Source organism: Ovis aries, chromosome 6 (genome assembly GCF_016772045.2).
Source record: "Ovis aries strain OAR_USU_Benz2616 breed Rambouillet chromosome 6, ARS-UI_Ramb_v3.0, whole genome shotgun sequence".
NCBI lineage: Eukaryota > Metazoa > Chordata > Mammalia > Artiodactyla > Bovidae > Ovis > Ovis aries.
The window spans coordinates 80,499,706-80,524,739 of NC_056059.1; the positions used below are offsets into that span (position 1 = coordinate 80,499,706).

The 25,034-nt window shown below is 35.8% G+C and overlaps 1 protein-coding gene across 6 annotated transcripts in view; it reads right to left on the reverse strand.

The window, feature by feature from the left end:
- TECRL (trans-2,3-enoyl-CoA reductase like) overlaps window positions 1-25,034 on the reverse strand; it is a 189,705-nt gene that overhangs the window by 43,220 nt on the left and 121,451 nt on the right. For 2 of the 6 annotated variants that reach the window (XM_060417642.1, XM_060417641.1), the window contains 4 exons: window positions 10,872-10,957; window positions 10,280-10,325; window positions 9,109-9,232; window positions 1,125-1,221 (listed from right to left, as the gene is read on the reverse strand). In XM_060417642.1, the coding sequence (XP_060273625.1) occupies window positions 1,125-1,221; window positions 9,109-9,232; window positions 10,280-10,325; window positions 10,872-10,957 (353 nt within the window). Of the gene's footprint in view, window positions 1-1,020; window positions 1,222-4,648; window positions 7,426-9,108; window positions 9,233-10,279; window positions 10,326-10,871; window positions 10,958-25,034 lie in introns of those variants that run through there. The other 4 variants (XM_027971027.3, XM_004009860.6, XM_060417644.1 and 1 more) reach the window with 4 other exon arrangements.

The following is a 25,034-nucleotide window of genomic DNA, read 5'->3' on the forward strand; positions in this document are numbered from 1 at the left end:
TAGTAACCTCCCAGTCATAGCAATCAAAAATACCTTAAATATCATAAAATATTTTCTGGGGGACAAAAGCACCACGTTTGTAAGCCACTGATATAGACACTCTTAAAATCTACTGTCTTCAACAATACTATTAATATTTGAAGCTTATTAAATGAAAATATGTAGTTCCTGATGGTCAGTAAATGTTAGCTGTTCTCATTGTTTTGATTTTGTTACATGTTAATACATAGATTTGTTTTTCTTTTTGAAATATGTGTCTATAAATTACAGAGATATGTTTCACAAAGGAATATTTTATTATCTATAAATTATACTTATATGTTTCCTGTGCCTGCTAGAAAAATAAATTATGAATAAAGTTGTGACTATATTACATTTTTATAGGAAATGGAAGAATAAGAAGGCGTGCCTTATTCAAGTGGGTAGGTACAACTCTGTGCTTTTGAGAAGACAAAGATGGCAAAGCCCCAAGAGGAAGCAATAATTATTCTTGTGAAATTTGAAAACCCTGAATATTACTATTAAACAAGGAGATGCTAATTGGGTGAACGGAAATAAGTAGTAAATGTAGATGTGCACAGAATAGATACTTTTGGAAGTAAGAATATAGATGTTGGAGCTGGAAAAGTTTTGCTAAGTAGAGAGAGGTTACTATATTTCTTTTTAATATAAGCAATATTGCACATCTTTTTTGTCTTTTCATCCTAGCTAGAGTGCAGGTCACTATGACCTATCATCAAAAAAGAGAATCTCAAACTGAGATAAAATAAATCATGTTTTAATCTATTCTCATTTATTAGTGAAAGGGATAACTATATGTAATATGGCTGGGAAATGAGCTCAGCATCTTCATTATTTTGGGCTACTATAACAGCATACCATAGACTGAGTACCTTAGGGGGAGAAATATTTCTCACAGTTCTAAAGGTTGGGATCAGGGTACCAGTGTGATTGAGTTCTGATGCAAATGTTGAAAGGGATGAGGATGTCAAATAAACAACTAGAAGAGTTTGTGCAAAGCTACATATGATAATGTTTATTAATCTTGCATGTTTTGAATGAAAAAAAATGAATAAATCACAGCAATTGTACAGTTAGTCTATATTTTTAGAAGTCATGCTCACTTTTCTTTTTGAGAGGTCAGTGGTAACTACAAGATAGCAGAATGGGTTGCAGGGAGGGGGCCTCTGGGATGCTGGAGCATTCTTTTTCTGGAATAATCTGAAAACAGATTAAATGTTACTAGATTCTTCTAAATGTATTCCTATGTCATCTCTTTTACCGATAACAATTTTCCAGAAGAGATATAGAATATCACATTTCTAAAAGCATATCTAAAAGCATATTTCTAAAAGATTCCATTGTAATGCTTGTTACCCAGCATATATTTTTTCTTAGTTAGAATTAATATATATATACTATACTGTCCTCTTTAAAATTATCTTGATGCAAATTTAAATGTGCCAACTCCTCATTTTCTTATCTTCTCTGACAAATTTAAATATTCTAAAATAATACATCAAAGTAATGTTAGATCCAGACTGGTCTAAGAGTTATGCATGTCCTCTCAATATCTCTCCAAACCCAGTACAGTTTACTCAGTATATTCTAAGTATAGTGGGTGATTTGTTGATCCTCAAACACACCAAGGTTTTGCTGTATCAGTGCCTTATATAAATCAGTTTTATTTGTCTCAGACATTGTTCCAGCAATACTTCACCTGGTTAAAATACTCTATAAGTGACAGCTGAAAGATCACCCAGTTAGAGAGGAAATTCATGGTCTCACCATATGTCTCATTCTGCCCCTCATATTAGTCTTTATCTGTCATAGCATATAATTCATTTCCTTATAACATGATCACAGTCTAAATTTACTTTGCTACTCACTTGATTATTATGTTCTCATTTTCTCTCTTAAATGAAGTTCCAAGAAACCAGAAACCCTGTTTACTTTATTCAGAAGGGCTCAGAACTATTTCCTCAGAAACCAAATACCAATAATTATTTTAACAAATTACTTGACATTATGTTGTATAAAAACTAAAAACCAGTAATATAAATCAAACAAAGATGTTATATAATTTTAGAAGTAATAATAATTGAAAATTACTTGACTCTATGACCATTCCCTATAAGCGAAAGGATATTATAGGTTGCTTACCTCAAATATCTCATTTTATAAAAAGAAACCACATATCTAAACAGGTTAAAAACCTTAGCCAATGTATAATATTTAACAATAATAATTCATAAATTACTTACTCTTTTTCTATAAATTTATTTATAATGTAGCAGTACTTGGATTAAAAAATACTCATCAGTATTATATATCCTATTGTACTTTTTATTGAATTAACCAAGAGATGATTAGGTAAAATATAACAATTCCATCCACTTAGAAATCCTGCCAGGGAGTATGAGAGAGCTTTTGGAAAAAAAATCATTTGGTGAATGTATAGCAAGTAGAAAAATGAATTGTAAGTAAGAATTCATTATAGAAATAACATTTATTTCCAGGTTTAGTAGAATGACAGGATATACAGAAAATTTTGCTTTGTCATTGTTGTGAACATATCTTATATTCAATGTAAAAAGTAAAAATTTTAGGTACCAGTCATTTCTCAGTCAAATAATATAAAAATATTACTTCTATATCACCAAGAAAATAAATTTTTATGCTTATACATTCATTTTAAAAAGTATTTCTGAGTATATTTTTCTTACATATTTTTAAAACTTTTATCAAGCTACCGTTAAAAACCAAAATCCCATTTTAGCAAGGAACTTCTGACTCCAAAAGTGATTTTGTACATTTCCATGATCAAACCTCCTCTGAAGGAAAGCTAATTATAGGTTTCAGTATGCACCTGGGTGAAAATAAACTTTTAAGCAGCCTTTAAAATAAATGGTTTTTAATTATTATCATTATGCAAAAGCTGCATAAATGCCTTTAATTGTACTTATAAAGTAACATTTGTTATAATCACCTCTAATATCCAGGAGAAACTACAACATTTTTTTGGGGGGGAGGGAGGTGGGAGGGGGTTCATGTTTGGGAACACATGTAAGAATTAAAGATTTTAAAATTAAAAAAATTAAAAAACTAAAGAAAGAAAAAAAAGAAAAGGAAATGCAAAATAAAATAAAATAAAATAAAATAAAATTAGAAGTAATCCTCATTATTGATTTTCAGGTCATTTTATTAGCACAGATATCATAATTGAAATACATCAACTGCTAAAATTTAACATGTATTGATAGTTACTCAAAATTGACCTTAAAATTTCCAGAAAATAAGTTTAATTACTAGAAGAAGAGTAAAAGTCAGTATGCACGATATTCAACTATAATGTTGAATTTTGTGATTTGATTACCCTTCAATATTAAGCATAATATTTTTCAAAGAGAAGTAAAATTGAAGATGCACATTTGAAAAATAAGACTATATTTCATCTATTTAAAAAGATTTTATGCTTCCATTTTGTATTGTATCTTTTAAGAAATGATATTGCTAAAAATTATTGTGTCTGTCTGTGTATGAGTTAGAGAATAATGTTTCCACAATATTTTGCTAAAAAGCAAAATGTGCTAAGGGTCTATTTTTATTTAAACTTAGAAATTTTAAAAATGTGAAAACAAATTAAAAATATCTTTAAAGTAGCAACTTGAGGTAGAAATGATGAAAGGGTGATCAAGAAAGGCAACAGGTCATGATAATATGAAGTGGTGTAGCAGCTGATTCAACTTTAGTTTCTTTGTATTTCTTTTGATTTATCTCCCTCTTCAGCTACTTTTTATAAGAAATGTGTAAAAGATGAAGATGTGGCATTTTAAAAACACTTTCATTTTTTTTTTTACTTTTGTGTTGAAAAAGTATTATTCCAGACAATTATTTAAAAATTAGCTATCAATGACTAAATTTAACTGTGATGCTTCTTTTTAATATTGTATGTAATTACAAATCTAGTATCTGTCAGAAAATTCTAACTTTAATTCATTAAATCTTGAATACCTATATTATAAAACTTCAGTGAAAGATATTAGCTACCACTCTAATACTTCAAATTGAAGACAGAAACTATAGCTTGCAGGCATTCTAATTGTTACATAAAATGATTTGGAGGTAGAGGCTAAGATCTGTGAATTGTGACTCTGCTTACTGCTGTTTAAAAATATCTCCAGCATTTGCTTGGAATAGGGCCTTTATTAGTAAAGACATAATAATTCCTACTTTGACCTTTTTAGCATTCTTTTTTTTAATTTTATTTTTTACATTTAAGCCATACTGTGTGGCATGTGGTATCTTGATTTCCTGACCAGGAATCAAATCCATACACCCTGAGGTGGAATTGTGGATTCTTAGTTTACTGGACTGCCAGAGAAATTCCTAGTAAATTCTACATTAAGAGAGGCAGGTTTATTTGAAAAACTCACTCCAGTCTGCTTTGGCTTGTTTTATCCTCCTGAAAATCCCTTAAGTTGATTCACATAGATTTGTGTTAATAGAAGAGAGTTACTAAACACCAAATAAATGAGTGGATAACTCCATTTATGAAAATATTATTGGACATTAATCATTAGTTCATAGATCTATCTCAGAAGAAAGACTCATGGTATATTTGTATATATCAAACAGCAATGGTATATTTCAAGTTTTTAAACTTTTTTTATTTTATTATTAATGGTATGTCCCACAAAAATGATAGAAATGGAGAGTAAATGCATTCTAATGTAAAATAATGGAGAAATGGCCTGAGAGAAAACTGCTCATGTGAAACAGGACATTTAGTACAACCATGGTAGATAATTTTTAACAGGAATATACAGATTGAGGTAGTAGCCATGCCTATGAAGACCAAGGAATAAAAGAACCAAAATTATCTTTACCAGTTCAGTTCAGTCGCTTAGTTGTCTCTGACTATTTGTGACTCCATGGACTTCTGCATACCAGGCTTCCCTGTCCATCACCAACTGCTGGGGCTTACTCAAACTCATGTCCATTGAGTCGGTGATGCCATCCAACCATTTCATCCTCTGTTGTCCCTTTTTCCTCCTGCCTTCAATCTTTCCCAGCACCAGGGTATTTTCAAATGAGTCAGTTCTTCCTATCAGGTGGGCAAAGCATTGGAGTTGTCTTCATATATGTTTTCAATTAAATTAATTCTGCTAGCAATGTATTTTATCCTCATAAGTTATATAGGGGCTTCCCTGGTGGTTCAGATGGTAAAGAATCTGCCTGCAATGCAGGAGACATGAGTTAGATCCCTGGGTCAGGAAGATCACTTGGAGAAGGGAATAGCTACCTGCTCCAGGATACTTGCCTTGGACATCCCAATGACAGAGGAGCCTAGCAAGCTACAGTCTGTAGATCACAGAATCAACAAGATTTAGTGACTAGCAATTACAGCAATAGCAAACATAGTCCAATACTTCATAGGGCTCATTTCCCCAAACACTGAATGAATAAGGGAATATACACACTTTGTAATTTGCATAACCTCATTGTGAATTGATTTCTTGGGCTATAGAGCCAGAACTATTGCCATGGGGAAAACCAAGTGGAGCCTCTGAAATTACACTCATTCTTTTGTAAGTATAAACAAGCTGCATCCCAATGAATGATTCAGTTCAGTTCAGTCACTGTGTTTCCTCCGACTCTGTGACCCATGGACTGCAGCACGCCAGGCTTCCCTGTCCTTCACTATCTCCTAGAATTTGCTCAAACTCATGTCCACCGAGTCGATGATGACATCGAACCATCTTATCCTCTGTCCTCCCCTTATCCTGCCTTCAATATTTCCCAGCATCACGGTCATTTCCGATGCATCGTCTCCTCACATCAGGTGACCAAAGTATTGGAGCTTCAGCTTCAGCCTCAGTCCATCCAATGAATATTCAGAACTGATTTCCTTTAGGATGGACTGGTTGGATCTCCTTGCAGTCCAAGGGACTCTCAAGAGTCTTCTCCAACATTACACTTCAAAAGCACCAATTCTTTGGTTTTCAACCTTCTTTATGGTCCAACTTTCATAACCATACATGACTACTGGAAAAAACATAACTCTGACTAGATGGACCTTGTTGGCAAAGTAATGTCTCTGCTTTTCAATATGCTATTTAGGTCACTGATAGCTTTTCTTCCCAGGAGAAAGCATCTTTTAATTTCATGGCTGCAGTCACCATCTTCAGTGATTTTGGAACCCCATCCAAAATAAAGTCTGTCACTGTTTCCATTATTCCCCCATCTATCTGCTGTGAAGTGATGGGACCTGATGCCATGACCTTCGTTTTGTGAAGGTTTGTTTTATGCCAGCTTTTTCAATATGCTCTTTCATGCTCATCAAGATGCTCTTTAGTTTCTCTTCACTTTATGCCATAACTGTAGTGTTATCTGCATATCTGAGGTTATTGATATTTCTCCCAGCAATCATGATTCCAGCTTGTCCTTCATCCAGCCTAGCATTTCCCATGCTGTACTCTGCCTATAAGTTAAATAAGAAAGGTGACAACGTACAGCCTTAATGTACTCGTACTTCTTTCCCAGTTTGAAACCTGTTCATTGTTGCAAGTCTGGTTCTAGCAGTTGCTACTTGACCTGCATGCAGATTTCTCATGTGGTCTAGTATTCCTATTTCTTTAAGACTTGTCCACAGTGTTGTGATCCACACAGTCAAAGGCTTTAGTGTAATAAATGAAGCAGAAGTAGATTTTTTTTTTTTTCTGGAATTATCTTGTTTTTTTTTTTTTTTATGATCCAATGGATGTTGGCAATTTTATCCGTGGTTCCTCTGCCTATTTTAATTAGTGATTAGTGCTACGCCTAAAGAGTCAGACTGAACTAAGTGACTAACACTGCCCTGTTAAGTGGCCATATAGGAACTCTGTTTCCTAGTCGATATGGCTGATGATAGCATCTAAATTGTTCCTTTCTCAAACAATGCAACTTATTTTTAACCAATCCCATATTCTTTGATGGTGACATTATATGTTCAGTTCAGTTCAATCGCTCAGTTGTGTCCAACTATTTGTAATCCCATGAACCACAGCACACCAGGCCTCCCTGTCCATCACCAACTCCCGGAGTTTACCCAAACTCATGTCCATTGAGTCGGTGATGCCATCCAACCATCTCATCCTCTGTCATCCCCTTTTCCTCCTGCCCTCAATCTTTCCCAGCATTAGGGTCTTTTAAAATGAGTCAGCTCTTTGCATCAGGTGGCCAAAGTACTGGAGTTTCAGTTTCAACATCAGTCTTTCCAATGAACACCCAGGACTCATCTCCTTTAGAATGGACTGCTTTGACCTCCTTGCAGTCCAAGGGACTCTCAGGAGTCTGCTCCAACATTCATAGTTCAGTTCAGTTCAGTCGCTCAGTCGTGTCTGACTCTTTGCGATCCCATGAATCGCAGCACGCCAGGCCTCCCTGTCCATCAAAGTAGAGATGAGGCCTATTTGTCTTTCTCTGTTTAAAGCATAGAATTTTTCACTTGCTAATATCTTCATAATCTTTACATTGACATAAAAATCACAATTATTGAAAATATACACACAAGAATTTTAGAATTTGAGAATGTAGTTGCATTTATAAGATGAAAGTATTCACCTATTTGGAAATACAGCAGCATATCTGCAGTAGAGTATTACTGCAAATAATTGTGATTTCATGCTTTTATGCTGAACAAATATTAAAATATGCTGTTATATTGTTTTGAGATATTTTAATAAGGTGCACTTGGGAGTACTAAAGCTTTTGAATAGAGGATTTTGTTATTTCTTGAATAGTTGGTCACATATCTTAATAAGAAACACCTACAAAATGCATTTAGACCTACCTTTACCAAGAATATTTTGTCAAATATCTAAATATCTAAGAGCTTTAATAATGATATTTTGATATATGTATGTCTACCTATCTATCTATTTAGATACATTTATATCCAATAACTGGAAAGACTCTAGAAATTAACCAGTGTAAAAAGACCCAATTTAAATATGAATAAATTTTTCCTTTAAGCTTTTAACTAATATGTATTTAATTTTTAAAATATAATTCATCTCTTTGTCAAAGTATATTTGCATATTTACATGCACAATCTTACACTCACTACATGTATTTGAGAAGACATAGAAATTTAAAAACATGAAAATAAAGGAAAATATCTTTCCATTCTTAATGCAGAGGTTAAAAGCGTCTGCCTGCAATGTGGGAGACCTGGGTTTGATCCCTGGGTCACGAAGATCCCCTGGAGAAGGAAATGGCAACCCACTCCAGTATTCTTGCCTGGAGAATCCCATGGGTGGAGGAGCTTGGTGGCCTATAGTCCATGGGTGGAAAGAGTTGGACATGACTGAGCAACTTCACTTTCACTTTCACTTTATCTTTCCACTCTTAATCTCAACATTTTAATGCATACTTTCCTCATCATCACCTATTGTCCATTTGAAATATATCTATTTCTATATTCACATATAAACATGATCTATATGTAAATATATATATATATATCAGCATAGTATATTCAAATGTTTAATGAGTAATGTCTAGAAAATATTTTGAATGTTGTATTTCCAAAATGATATACAATATATATTATGAATTACCAAGATGCATGGCATATTACAAATATTTAACTTTTAATATAGGTAAAATTGAACTACTGACATAATAGTTTCAAGACATCTGAAATTTCTCGATAACATATTGAATAGAAACAAAAAATCACTCTCAAAATAATATGTAAAATTCAAGTTTTTGAAATATTGCAATATTCACTTTATAGAATTCAAATATTTTAAATTTTCTTAAGCCAATAGTATTATGAAAGATTTAATGAAGTAAGAACATATCATTCAAGTATCAGTCCCTTGCAAACATACTGGATGCTATTTTCAATTAGCTGTATCTATAATTTCAATTTTTCATTTTCCTCAAGTTTATTACTCTAAATTCAGCTAAATTTTGTTCTTATGTATTTTTACTCAAGCAAAAATACTATTGTTTGTGAATTTATGGAACATAATAGGCAATTATCTTTTGTCAAATTTCGTTTAGTGAGTTATTATACTGCTTTTCTGTACATGAGATAAGATCACTTATTTTTCTTACAGTATGAATGGAATCATTGCTGATTTCCTATGCATATAAGAATTGAATTTCTTCAGATAAATCTTATGTTTCTTTTGTGCCCACAGAGACATCTGGATACTCATCAGAAGTGTAAAAATCCCAACTAGAAGAAAAAAAAATATTGTTTCTTTTTTATTTTTATTATGGACATAACAAGTTATGCTTGAAAAATAATAGCTCTTAAAACATTTCCCAAGTGTCATATAGTTCTCTATCAATTTTTCCTTATTTATATTACCTAGCATCATATACATCCTATCAATACTGCATGGTTGAATAAGCATAAAAATATAGAAATTGACATAATTCTACATTTTTTATATCCCAATACCACATAATATTTCCAAAGAAGAAATTCTTAAAATACATTTGAATTTTTCAATAATAGTTTTTCATATGTATATAAAACACTTCTTCTACACACATATATACATATAAGACAAATCACATTTTTGTACAGTGTAACAAGAATGAATGAAATTGAAATAATATATATCCCTTCTAATAAAATGAGTTTATTACAATTTAACTTCTTTGTGTGTTAAAATGACCAGCATTCAAGGTGACACATTCATGCCCCCAGCCTTCCCTTCACAGATGGATGTGAACACTTGAAGACACAGTATGTACAAGTCTGTGTGCATACATGAGAGAGTTTAAAGTGAAGTGTGTTATTACCACTTCTTTTTAACAAAAACTTGTCTCTTAATAAATATGTTTGGACTATATTTTCTAGTTTGGATTAACCACAGTTCGGTCTCCCTGGTGGCTCAGTCAGTAAAGAATCAGCCTACATGTGGGAGACCTGGGTTGGGATGATCCCTTGGAAGAGGAAATGACAACCCACTCCAGTATTCTTGCCTGGAGAATCCTATGGACAGAGGAGCCTGTCAGGCTACAGTCCATAGGGTTGCAAAAGAGTCACACACACTGAGTGACTAGGCACAAGCATGCAATCACAATTATACAGACATGCATAGTAAACAATGTTTCAATATAATTTTATACTGATAAAAAATCCAAAATATAAATAAAGGCAAAAAAATCCCATTGCAAACATGCCTAATTTCAGTACTACAGCAATTTGTTCTCAGAAACCACTTCTCCTAAAGGTGTATCTACTTCAATCATTAGTAAACCTAGGTCTTACCTGGCAATGTTTGAGTCATGATTGTGAAACTAATCCATGATCCAATCTGTTAGATTAAAACATAAATTGACAAATATTAATAGTCAATCTAGAAATTTGTTCACTTGTGAACAATTAAATAGGCATTGATTAGGTATTTTAAAAGCTTAAAACAGTGGAAAATTTTAAGTAAAAATATATTTCCCAAAGTTATCATTTCATTGTTAAGTATGATAGTGATTTAAAAACTCATAAAACAGTATCATTTTCCTAAGAAAATGAAAGATATTATTCGAAAATTTTTTTATAAAATTCAGAGGCTTCTTAAGACATTTAATGTGCTGTTTATAAAATTTTCTTTAAATATAGATGGATAGATCCACAAATACTATTTATTCTGCAGGAAAAATTGTAAGTGAAATATTCTAATTTTCTATGCCTATAACTTCAATTGAAATCTGTGTCATAATCTATATTTCTGTCTATGCCTGTATCTACAGACTAAACATAAATATATATCAGGCATGATCTATAATACATGTAAGTACATAAACATATGTAGTTAATATATTATCAAATAAAGTTCAGTTATACACATGCATATATAACATACCTCATAGGTGTAATTAGGACATGAAACCAGGAAAAACATCCATGTAAAGGGGTTATAATTTGGACTTGGAAAACAGGCATTATTTCCTTTTAAAAAGTAGAGTACAATGTCAGTAATGTTTCATATTTCAAATACAGTCATTTATTTATTATATACTTATAAATTCCCTACAACAACTATATATCATATGAAATCTTCATATATTTATAGAAACCTGTTTTACAAATTATTCAAAGGAGACACAGTTTCAAATGTCATAAACTTTTGACTCAAAAAATTCCTTATCATTTTCTGACCATGTCTACAGCTATGTTGCAGTAAAATTACAGGATGTCACCACAATAATCAATTCCTTAAGTTTTAAAATTAAAGGATATATAAACATTATTTTGTTTATCATAATAGTTCAGCAGTATTGCCTACTGAGATTCACATTATATTTTAATACTGCTAATGTATTATAACAATTGCTTGCCTCTTCTTATTTTCCTTTAGTGTCAAGAGAATATACTTTTGGTTGAGATTATTAAATACCTCAAAACTCTCTTTCTGTTAAATTAGTAATGATCCAGAGGGAATTTCATAAGTGTGTCATTTGTACCAGAAAAGTATGAAAATCTCTCATAAGAGGATTACAGTGTATATCAGAATAGTTAATATTCAGAAAGTGAAGTCGCTCAGTCATGACTGACTCTTAGGGACCCCATGGATAGTAGCCTGCACCGGGCTCCTCCATCCATGAGATTTTCCAGGCAAGAGTACTGGAGCGGGTTGCCATTTCCTTCTCCAAGGAATCTTCCCAACCCAGGGATCGAACCCAGGACTCCTGCATTGTAGACAGATGCTTTACCATCTGAGCCACCAAGGAAGTCTCATATTCAGAAGTACCACACAAATTATTTCTGCTTAGTAACCAGGATTGTTATTTACAACTCTCATTAAACTTAGCATATTATCCTTTATTTCAGTTACTTTTTGCCTTTAAAATTTTTCAAGAAATATTTTGTATAATTGATTCATAATGATATCGATTTGAACTTTGACCTGTGACATTTGTAAAAGTAAATGTGAATTATAAAATTACTGTGTATTCATAGCAAGACTTAATTGGATAACTAATCTCTTCTATTTAGATTCTAAAGTCTTAATGAAATGTCAATATGCTGTTTTCAAAACTGTAAGGATTGTTGAACTATCAAAGTGAAAATATATTAGGCAATGTGCAAATTTAATGGACTGCTTATTTCAAGATAAGGATATATATATATGCCATTTAGTAGAACAGATTCTCTTGGTGACATTTATGCAAACACCTTTGTGTAACATTCATGTATTTATCAAGTGAAAGATGATTAAGGAATCTATCCATGTTAACTGACTTTCAGAAGCAGAATGTGAACACAAGGTAATTTGGGTTAAAGCCAGTTTATGTCTGTTCAATCCCTGGAGGTAGTGGAATGAACAGGGTCCACAAATACACATTTCTTCCAGATGTGGCTTGTAGATTAGATAACCAATGTGTCTTATGATACAAAGAAATATATGTATCTAGGTATTTTCTTCAGTGTGTTAGCTGCTATTATTATAGTAATATGTAAGTTTAGATATTCAGTTCAGTTCAGTTCAGTCGCTCATTCGTGTCCGACTCTTTGCAACCTCATGAATAGCAGCATGCCAGGCCTCCCTGTCCATCACCAACTCCTGGAGTTCACTCAGACTCACATCCATCGAGTCCGTGATGCCATCCAGCCATTTCATCCTCTGTCATCCCCTTCTTCTTCTGCCCCTAATCCCTCCCAGCATCAAAGTCTTTTCCAATGAGTCAATGCTTCGCATGAGGTGGCCAAAGTACCGGAGTTTCAGCATTAGCATCATTCTTTCCAAAGAAATCCCAGGGTTGATCTCCTTCAGAATGGACTGGTTGGATCTCCTTGCAGTCCAAGGGACTCTGAAGAGTCTCCTCCAACACCACAGTTCAAAAGCATCAATTCTTTGGCGCTCAGCCTTCTTCACAGTCCAACTCTCACATCCATGCATGACTACTGGAAAAACCATAGCCTTGACTAGACGGACGTTAGTCAGCAAAATAATGTCTCTGCTTTTGAATATACCATCTAGGTTGGTCATAACTTTTCTTCCAAGGAGTAAGCATCTTTTAATTTCAGGGCTGCAATTACCATCTGCAGTGGTTTTGGAGCCCCCCAAAATAAAGTTGACACTGTTTCCACTGTTTCCCCATCTATTTCCCATGAAGTGATAGGACCAGATGCCATGATTTTGTTTTCTGAATGTTGAGCTTTAAGCCAACTTTTTCACTCTCCTCTTTCACTTTCATCAAGAGGCTTTTTAGTTCCTCTTCACTTTCTGCCATAAGGGTGGTGTCATCTGCATATCTGAGGTTATTGATATTTCTCCCGGCAATCTTGATTCCAGCTTGTGTTTCTTCCAGTCCAGCATTTCTCATGATGTACTCTGCATATAAGTACCATCCTAAAGATCAGTCCTGGTTGTTCATTGGAGGGACTGATGTTGAAGCTGAAACTCCAATACTTTGGCCACCTGATGCGAAGAGCTGACTCATTTGAAAAGACCCTGATGCTGGGAAAGATTGAGGGAAGGAGGAGAAGGGTACAACAGAGGATGAGATCGTTGGATGGCATCACCAACACAATGGACATGGGTTTGGGTGGACTCCGGGAGTTGGTGATGGACAGAGAGGCCTGGCATGCTGTGGTTCATGGGGTTGCAAAGAGTTGGACACGAATGAGCAACTGAACTGAACTGCACTGAATCTAATACTTAACATTACTATGAAATGTTTCTCAGTGTATAGTTTCTATTTATAATTAATCTTTTATTATATTAAAAGTCTGAATATATTTTTACATTACAATGCTGCAGCTACCCAGATTCTTCTCTAGGTATAAAGGATTTATTCCACAGCTTTGGGATTTACTGCTGGCAGAAAGCCTTTAACTTTTAGCATCCCCTGTGAAGATAACCTGGCTGAAGGGAACAAACTCATGCAAGGTCACACTCACTGTTTGGTTTATCCTTATCCATTATTGGATCAATGTGGCAAATTGATGACTTAATTCAGAACAACATTGTTTGTTCAGCCCAGCTTTAGAAGGCCCCTAGATTCATCTGATACTCTCACTGAAACTGTGTTACTCTCGATTTCCTACCCAGACATGATTTCTTTCTTTCCATCTATCAAATCACCCTAATACAACTCCTGAATGAAAATCTCTGTTTCAGTGTCTGTATCACAGAAAACTGAACCCATGGTATTTGCCACAAGAAATGGCCCCCAAAGCAGATACTGGAATGGCATTTAAGAGTTGAATGACCTACTGACCAGCCTGTGGTGAGTGCCCCACTGTTGATGGCAGGGGCCAAACAAAGGACCACTGTTACAAGGTAGCCTTGCAAACATAAAGCCTTTTATCCTGGTTTGCTGGTATTTTATGCTCTTGGAAAGGATTGCTTTATTTGGTACAATAGAATTTAGTGGTGACACTATCAGTGTTCTTGGTGAAGATAGCTAAAACTGAAATGGATAAAAGCCATTAAAAGCCAACTGTAAAAACTGGAAGACCTCCTTGGTAGTATAATGGATTGGCCAAAAAGTTTATTTAGATTTTCCATAAGATGTTATGGAAAACAGAAATTAACTTTTTGGCCAAACCAATATGAAGAAGCTCTAATCTGCAATGAGAGAAATGAAGAGTAACTGAAGACCAGCCCTGGAACTTAATTGCAAGAGTAATCAAGCACCAAAGAACACACAACTTTATTCCAAACCAGGTTTGGTAAGCTAAGTTGTCATTCATAGAATATTAGGCTGTACAGATTTTCATGAACTGCCTGAGCTTGTAGAAGTAGGCTGCTCTTCCCTGTTCAAAATTAGTGCACTCCCTTAGGGGAACTAGTGATGCAATCTATAATTCATCTGACTACAAATCAGAAAAATTAACATACTCCCTTCCTTAAAATTAATACAGAGACTATTAAATTGCAATAAAATCCCTATCTTCCTCATACCCTCTCTTAACCTGTATGCTATAGCTAGTGTGACAGTACTAAATGACTTACCACAGGTTATTGTGACCAAATAAGAGAAGAAGAATGTTATTCCCCAAGGGAATTACAGAACCCAGCCAGCGTGAACTAGCACATTATAGGAGAATTTAGCTATAATTGGATTCTGTTGATGCTGGATAACAGAGAAAGTGAAGTTGCTCAGTCGTGTCCAACTCTTTGAGACCCCATGGACTGTAGCCTACCAGACTCCTCCATCCATGGGGTTTCCAGGCAAGAATACTGGAGTGGGTTGCCATTTCCTTCTCCAAGAGACAAAGATGGAACCTGGGTCTCCCACATTGTAGGAAGCAAGATATAAAAATGGATAAGGGGTTTCTGCTATTGGAACACTCTTATGGGATATAGGAATTCAGTTCAGTCACTCAGTTGTGTCCATCTCTTTGCAATCCCATGGACTGCAGCATGCCAGTCTTCCCTGTCCATCACCAGCTCCTAGAGCTTACTCATGTCCATTGAGTTGGTGATGTCATGCAACCATCTCATCCTCTGTCTTCCCCTTCTCCTCCAACCATCAATCTTTCCCAGCATCAGGGTCATTTCAAATGAGTCAATTTTTCACATCAGGTGTCCAAAGCATTGGAGTTTCAGCTTCTGCATCAGTCCTTCCAATGAATATTCAGGATTGATTTCCTTTAGGATGGACTGGTTGGATCTCCTTCCTGTCCAAGCCACTCTTAAGAGTCTTATCCAACACCACAGTTCAAAAGCATCTATTCTCCAGTGCTCATTTTTCTTTATAGTCCAACTCTCACATCCATACATGACTACTGGAAAAAAACATAGATTTGACTAGACTAACCTTTGTTGGTGAAGTAATGTCTCTGCTTGTTAATATGCTGTCTAGTTGGTCATAGCTTTTCTTCCAAGGAGTTAATCTTTTGCTAAGCTAGTACAAACACATTAACATACACCTGAAAGCATGAACAAAGCAACAGTCCTCAGTAAATAAGGGGGGAAAAGTGTTGTGATTTCACTGGCAAACAGAAAAAGGTGTTAAATTGCTTAGAAAAGTGGAGGTCTTTGGGTAGATAGTCTAAATAAGGCCAAAAGGGAAGTTCCCTTTCCATGGAAGGAAAAAAATAATGTTCCCCATTTTTCATATTCCCATAGTATTCCCCATGTTTCATTGGAAAACCTAGAGGACACACCATTTTCCAAAGCTCTAAGAAAAGTGTTAGTGCAAGGGCATCATCATTACTAAGATCAAGGTCGGCTCTCGGACATCCCAGACTGAATATAAGTGATGTCATCTTAGAATGGGATGATTTGTAGTAACCGGGATTAAAGAATTCTTCCTTCTATCCCAAATCAAATTCATTTCTATTTGCGGCACTTCTTATAAGCCAAAATTAATGGGAAGTTCAGAAGTTACTTGATCCACAGAAAGCATGGCTGGTTATAAGAACACAGTGTTCTGAAAGGTTAGAATTGATGGATACACCAAAATGATTTTCTAAATTTAGACAAAATAAATTTGAGATGAATAATCCAGAGACATGGGGAAGCTAGTTCAATACAAAATTCCCTTTCTTTCCCAGGTTTTAGACTTAAACGAGTTGTAAGACACTAAACTCATTGATGAAATAACAGTTTGGGACCCCAAGGAGAAAGACTCCAACATGGAAATAACTGTAGATATATATAAGCATTCTCATAACCATTCATTAAAATAACTTCACTAAATGATATACTGGCATCTGTTCATGGAACTGTGTACTAGTGAGAATAGACTATGCCCACATTTTAAAGACAGCTACAATCTCAACATTCAGAAAATTAAGATCATGGCATTTGGTCCCATCACTTAGATGGGGAAATAGTGGAATCAGTGGCTGACTTTATTTTGGGGGGCTCCAAAATCACTGCAGATGGTGATTGAAGCCATGAAATTAAAAGATGCTTACTCCTTGAAAGAAAACTTATGACCAACCTAGATAGCACATTCAAAAGCAGAGACATTACTTTGTCCACAAAGGTCTGTCTAGTCAAGGCGATGTTTCTTCCAGTAGTCATGTATGGATGGGAGAGTTGGACTATAAAGAAAGCTGAGTGCCAAAGAATTGGTGCTTTTGAACTGTGGTGTTGGAGAAGACTCTTGAGAATCCCTTGGACTGCAAGGAGATGCTACCAGTCCACACTAAAGGAGATGAGTCCTGGCTGTTCATTGGAAGGACTGATTTTGAATCTGAAACTCCAATACTTTGGCCACCAGATGCAAAGAGCTGACTCATTTGGAAAGTCCCTGATGTTGGGAAAGATTAAGGGCAGGAGGAGAAGGGGATGCCAAAGGATGAGATGGTTGGATGGCATCACCGACTCAGTAGACATGAGTTTGCATAAACTCCAGGAGTTGATGATAGACAGGGAGGTCTAGAGTGCTGTGGTTTATAGGGTTGCAAAGAATTGGACATGACTGAGTGACTGAACTGACAACTTGATGGCTCATTGATTATATAATCTGCCTGCCATTGTAGAGGATATGGGTTTCATCTCTGAATTGGAAGGATCGTCTAGAGAAGGAAATGGTTACCACTCCAGTTTTCTTCCCTGGGGAATCCCATAGAGAGAGAGGTCTGTTGGGCTACAGTACATAGATTGCAAAGAATCAGACATGACTTAATGACTAAGCAGCAACAATAATCATAGTCTACTTCATAGGGCTCATTTCCCAGGCACTAAATGAATAATTGGAATATACATAGTTTGTAGTTTGTATATCCACAGTGTACATTGATTTCTTGAACTTTAGGGCAAGAGCTATGACCATGGGGAAAACCAAGTGGAAGTGTCTGCAATTGTACTCAGTCTTTGATAAATATAAACAATCTGCTTCCCAATGAGTGATTAGTGCTACACTGAAGATCCAAAGCATGCTTGTATGATATTATTCATTATATCATTGTTTAAGTCACTTCACAAGCTCTGCAGAAGCCAGATATATTTTGGAGGGTGACAGTGGAGTACTGCAGACTTATCACATATTATCCAACATTTCAAGTGATGCGCACATGGTCAGTAGCTAAGTCATATTACTGCCAGGTCTTTTTTTTTTTTTTTTTTTCCTGCTTGGTTCTTGTGTCCTTAAAGCAAAGAATTAGGCTGACAGACTAGTCACAGCTCAAGCAGGCAGGATTTACTAAGCAGGTAGTATTCTCTGGAGGTTCTTGCCTCATCGTAGCAAAGAATTGTAAGGCACACTAGTTAGAGCTCAAACAGGCAAGATTTGTTAAGAAGGAGGCATGCTGTACAATCTCAAGACAGGAGAGTGGACCAAATCCTGGAGGAGTATTTTCAACTCCTTTCCGCTTCCCTTTTTATACTTTTTGTCTCTTCCCCTTGGTGGTTCCTAGGGCTTGACTGGCTATTCCTCAAGCAAATTAGGGTTTGTACTGGTGACCAGTCAGGGAAGGGAAGGTAAATAGAGTGTTCAAGGCCAACCCGGGAAGGAGGCCTGTTTGGGTGTGTTTTCACGCCTGAGGTTCTTACTGTGGCTGTGGTTTTTCTCAGGCCTTTTCTCTTTCTTTCTTTGTCTATTTCATGTTGTTGTTGTTGTTGTTGTTGTTGTTGTTGTTTTCCTTTCTTTTTTACTTTCAAGGGCTTTTTAAACTGCTCCTTCTTCTGAGTGCCATTTTGAACTCTTTTCTTTCTACTCTAACTACCTAATACTACTAGTTAGATTAACCCAGCCTTGGGTCTATGGATATAGACTATGAATTAAAAAGAAAAAAAAATGTGTTTTTCCATCTCTATTACAAAGGGAGGTCAGAATAGTTTACTTTCCTTTAAAATGAGCAATAGCACAGAATTTCAGTTTTTGTTTTTTTCTAGAATTATTATTCCCACCCTTTACCATGAAATAGTCCAAGAAGGCTCTGGCTGGGCATCTCACTGAAAATTACTGTATCAATAACATTATGCTATTCATACTGAGTGAGTAAGTGGCTAATATGTTGGTGGCCTTTTAAAGACATTTGTGGTCCACAGAAAGTGTGGGGGTTGCTAATAAACACTACAAAGATTTAGGGGCCAAATGATTGTGGGGCATCCTCTCCAAAAGGGAGAAAATATAGTGCAGTGTGTACCTCCTATCATTAAGAAGGAAGCAAACTATCTTATAGGCCTTTTCCAGTTTGGCAGGTAGCATATTACACACCAAGGAAACCTTGGAACTAACTGTACACGATGGAGAACAAAAGCTATGAAAATTTAATAGGGTTCAAGGCAGAAAATTGCAGCAGTTTCAAGTTTTAGTGTAAGCACTCCTGCCCTTGGACTTATAATCAGATAGATTCTACATATTAAACTTATCAGTAATGGAAAAAGTTAAGGTGTGGGACTTATGTGTAACCTGCTGTTATATAATGATGTAAAAAGATGATATTTTGCCTCTAGCATTTGGACATCTCATGATATTCTCTCGACCCAAGAACAAGGGCCACAACCATGTCCTGATAAGCTCCCTTCAGGTGAGTGTACACATCACACCATATATAATCCTTGAAGTGTTAATTGTGCCAGTTGATGCTGGAGGGAATCTAGAAGTTTGTGAAAAAGAAAACTGGTGCAAATCAGTTGTTAGATGAAGGCCATGTGCAGCAGTGAAGGCTGTGTAATTTCCCACTAATGTCTCTCTTTTAAATTTCTACTGGTAGCAGAAAGGTTTTGAGTAGTATACCCTCTGAAAGGTTGGCCTTGACAAAAGAAAGCTGCCTTATCCAAGATAATTTCCTCATTTTCAGGGAGCCCCAAATCCAATCTAAATTTTTTCTAGTCATTCCAGCTTAGGCTAATTCAGAACGATTGCTCCAGTTTCAAATAACCCAACAAAAATCGCAGAGACCATCCTTGAGAGAGCTTCACAGCTCAGTTTCCTACTTGGCATAAATTTATCTCTCTCTCTCTCTCTCTTTTTTCAGTACTTAGTAATACAACTTTAAAAGCTTGTTCTATGTGAAATTGTTATTTCCTGGTGAACACATTTTGTAGATCTTGCTTAAACAGTCAGTGAAAGATAGTTCCCATCCATTATTCATGTCTACAGCATATCTAAGATATAGAGATATTAGTATAAATTCCAATGAATACATAAGTGGGGAAATAAAAATCTGGAAGAAACAGAGACTCCATTAGAGCTGACACAGGAACTGAGAGTTGGATAAAAATTTTATGTAAGGAAAAAATTGCAGTGTGTGTGTGTGTAAATGTCTATATTTCATGATCAGAAGAGGTTTTACTCTCAGAAGAGGTCTAAGAATTGATATTATTGGAACACTAAATATAGAGAAAAAACACACAATGACTTGACAGTAATGAGTCCAGAATTTCTCATCTTAGAAGACACTGCTTCCAAGAAATGAGATAATGCTTGAAGGCTTAGAGGGGAAAGAAAGTAGGAAACACTTCCAGAAATTAAGAAATTTAGAAAACAAAAGAGTATATAGAGAATCAAAAGACACAATGAAACATCCCATGTCCTCCAGAGCACACTTTATCCTTTAGAGACTTCACTTCATCACCACATCTGTGAAAACATTTGTTATTTCTGTTCAAGGACAATCCATACACTTAAAATGAACATAATTTGATCAATATTCACATAAAACTTTTATGTGAATAAAATATAAAGCAACAATTTTTCCCAAGTGATAAAATGAATCCTCTCCAAAATAAAAGAAAAAAATTAACATACAGAAGCATTTGCAGATAATAGAGAATGTAACAGTGATGAAATCCTAGAACTCAAAAAAAATATATATGTATATAACAGGAAGGAAAAAGAGTTGATTGTTTTTGAGAATTAAATTGTAGAACATTAAAAAAAAGTAATATGGGTGGAACATATTTCAGTTTGTGTAAGGGTGGAATGATCAATAGAATAGGGGATATTTAGTAGATAAACAAAAACAGTAAAAAAAAAAGCAAAGAAATGAACAAAAAGCTAAATATTGAAAGCAATAGAAATATAAAATAGAAGCAAATGTAACATGTTCACCCCACTATCTTCTCACCATCCACAGTGTAACAAATAAAATTTAAACTATAATGCAAGAATAATAATACAAGAAAACTTTCTAGAACTTAAACAAGACCTGAGTCAACCAACTAAAAGATTACATCATGTCTCTGGGAAAACTGGGTTTCCTGGAGGCTCAGACGGTGCTGAATCTTCCTCCAGTGTGAGAGAACCAGGTTTTATCCCTGGGATGGGAAGATTCCTTTGGAGAAGGAAATAAATGGCTACCTGCTCCACTATTCTTTCCTGGAGAATTCAATGGAAAAGGAACCTTGTGGAACACACTCCATGGGATCATGAAGAGTCAGACATGATCTAGAATTATCAGCTCTAAAACATATTCTATGAAATTCAGTACACAATTAATAGACTTTAGTGATAATGAAAAGTGTTCTGAGTCTCAAGGCAAAAGACCAAGCCAATTAACCAAGGAGAGATTGCACTGGCTTCTGACTTGGCAAGAGCAACATACAAAGCAAGTTAAAGAGTGCATTAAACATACACACACGCACACACACACACAAGTCTTTCTTACATAAACATGTTCAGAGTTTGAGAATGTGATGATTTAAAATTTTCAGATAATGACAGCATATTCTAGGTGAAGAAACTTGAGCAAGTCACCTTGTTAGAGGCTCAGAGAAAGGAATAAACTTTTTGATAGTCGTAGGCTTGTCAATGTTGATATTTTTATAAAATTGCATTGTGATCTGTTTTTATGCTTAAAAAAAATCAGACCATCACAAGCTTTTTATCTGGACTTCACATAATTCCAAAGAGAAACCAGTAGATCTATGTATTGGGGTCAAATGAAAATAGTATTTAACCTCTTTGTTAAATGTAGGTTTTACTTCAACACAAATGCAGAAAACAGAACACAAAAGTATTTGCAATATTATGTTAAATTTTTTTCAGCAAGAGAAAGTACACATCCTGGGCCATAAATCTAGACTTGATAAATTCAAAAAAAAATTGAAATCATTTCAAGCATCTTTTCTGACCACAATGCAGTAAGATTAGATCTCAATTACAGGAGAAAATGTCCAAAGAGCAGTTGCTGCACGGGCGCAGGAGGGCCTAGAGGAGCAATTCCATGTTCAAGGTCAGGAGGGGCGGCTGTGAGGAGATACCTCTCATCCAAGGTAAGGAGCAGCAGCTGCGCTTTACTGGAGCAGCCATGAAGAGATACCTGACATCCAAGGTAAGTGAAACCCAAGTAAGATGGTAGGTGTTGCAAGAGAGCATCAGAGGGCAGACACACTGAAATTAAACTCACAGAAAACTAGTCAATATAATCACACTAGGACCACAGCCTTGTCTAACTCAATGAAACTAAGCCATGCTCTGTAGGGCCACCGAAGTTGGGCAGGTCATGGTGGAGAGGTCTGACAGAATGTGGTCCACTGGAGAATGGAATGGCATACCACTTCAGTATTCTTGCCTTGAGAACCCCATGAACAGTATAAAAAAGAAAATGATAGGATACTGAAAGAGGAACTTCCCAGGTCAGTAGGTGCCCAGTATGCTACTGGAGATCAGTGGAGAAATAACTCCATTAAGAATGAAAGGATGGAGCCAAAGCAAAAACAATACCCAGTTGTGGATGTGACTGGTGATGGAAGGAAGGTCCGATGCTGTAAAGAGCAATATTGCATAGGAACCTGGGCTGTTAGGTCCATGAATCAAGGCAAATTGGAAGTGGTCAAACAGGAGATGGCAAAAGTGAATGTCAACATTCTAGGAATCAGCAAACTAAAATGAACTGGAATGGGTGAATTTAACTCAGATGACCATTATATCTACTACTGCGGGCAGGAATCCCTCAGAAGAAATGGAGTAGCCATTATGGTCAACAGAAGAATCAGAAATGCAGTACTTGGATGCAATCTCAAAAATGACAGAATGATCTCTGTTCGTTTCCAAGGTAAACCATTCAATATCATAGTGATCCAAGTCTAGGCCCCAACCAGTAACACTGAAAAAGCTGAAGTTGAATGCTTCTATGAAGACCTACAAGACCTTTTAGTACTAACACCCGAAAAAGATGTCCTCTTCATTATAGGGGACTGGAATGCAAAAGTAGGAAGTCAAGAAAAACCTGGGGTAACAGGCAAATTTGACCTTGGAATGCAGAATGAAGCAGGGTAAAGACTAATAGAGTTTTGCCAAGAAAATGCACTGGTCATAGCAAACACCCTCTTCCAACAACACAAGAGAAGACTCTATACGTGTACATTATCAGATTGTCAACACAAAATAAAATCGATTATATTCTGTTTAGCCAAAGATGGAGAAGCTCTATACAGTCAACAAAAACAAGACCAGGAACTGATTGTGGCTCAGATCATGAATACTTTACTGCCAAATCCAGACTTAAATTGAAGAAAGTAGGGAAAACCACTAGACCATTCAGGGTTGACTTAAATCAAATCCCTTATGATTATACAGTGGAAGTGAGTAATAGATTTAAGGGACTAGATCTGATAGAGAGAGTGCCTGATGAACTATGGACAGAGGTTCAAGACATTGTACAGGAGACAGGGATCAAGATCATCCCTATGGAAAAGAAATGCAAAAAAGCAAAATGGCTGTCTGGAGAGGGCTCACAAATAGCTGTGAAAAGAAGAAAAGTGAAAAGCAAAGGAGAAAAGGAAAGATATAAGCATCTGAATGCAGAGTTCCAAAGAATAGCAAGGAGAGATAAGAAAGCCTTCTTCAGCGGTCAATGCAAAGAAATAGAGGAAAAGAACAGAATGGGAAAGACTAGAGATCGCTTCAAGAAAATCAGAGATACCAAGGGAACATTTCATGCAAAGATGGGCTTGATAAAGGACATAAATGGTCTGGACCTAACAGAAGCAGAAGATGTTAAAAAGAGGTGGCAAGAATACACAGAAGAACTGTACAAAAAAGAGCTTCAAGAACCAGATAATCACGATGGTGTGATCACTCACCTAGAGCCAGACATCCTGGAAGGTGAAGTCAAGTGGGCCTTAGAAAGCATCACTACAAACAAAGCTAGTGGAGGTGATGGAATTCCAGTGGAGCTATTCAAATCCTGAAAGACGATGTTGTCAAAGTGCTGCACTCAATATGCCAGCAAATTTGGAAAACTCAGCAGTGGCCACAAGACTGAAAAAGGTCAGTTTTCATTTCAATCCCAAAGAAAGGCAATGGAAAAGAATGCTCAAACTACTGCACAATTACACTCATCTCACACACTACTAGTAAACTAATGCTCAAAATTCTCCAAGCCAAGCTTCAGCAATATGTGAACCATGAACTTCCAGATGTTCATTCTGATTTTAGAAAAGGCAGAGGAACCAGAGATCAAATTGCCAACATCTGCTGGATCATCAAAAAAGCAAGAGAGTTCCAGAAAACATCCATTTCTGTTTTATGGACTTTGCCAAAGCCTTTGACTGTGTGGATCACAATAAACTGTGGAAAATTCTGACAGAGATGGGAATACCAGACCACCTGACCTGTCTCTTGAGAAACCTATATGCAGGTCAGGAAGCAACAGTGAGAACTTGACATGGAACATCAGACTGGTTGCAAATAGGAAAAGGAGTATGTCAAGGCTATATATTGTCACTCTGCTTATTTAACTTATATGCAGAGCGCATCATGAGAAACACTGGTCTGGAAGAAGCACAAGCTGGAATCAAGATTGATGGGAGAAATATCAATAACCTTAGATATGCATATGACACTACCCTTATGGCAGAAAGTGAAGAGGAACTAAAAGCCTCTTGATGAAAGTGAAAGAGGAGAGTGAAAAAGTTGGCTTAAAGCTCAACATTCAGAAAACAAAGATCATGGCATCCAGTCCCATCACTTCATGGGAAATAGATGGGGAAACAGTGAAAATAGTGACAGACTTTATCTTTTAGGCTCCAAAATCAGTGTAGATAGTGAGTGCAGCCATGAAATTAAAAGACGCTTACTCCCTTGGAAGAAAAGTTATGACCAACCTAGATAGCATATTGAAAAGCAGAGACATTACTTTGCCAAAAAAAGTCTGTCTAGTCAAGGCTATG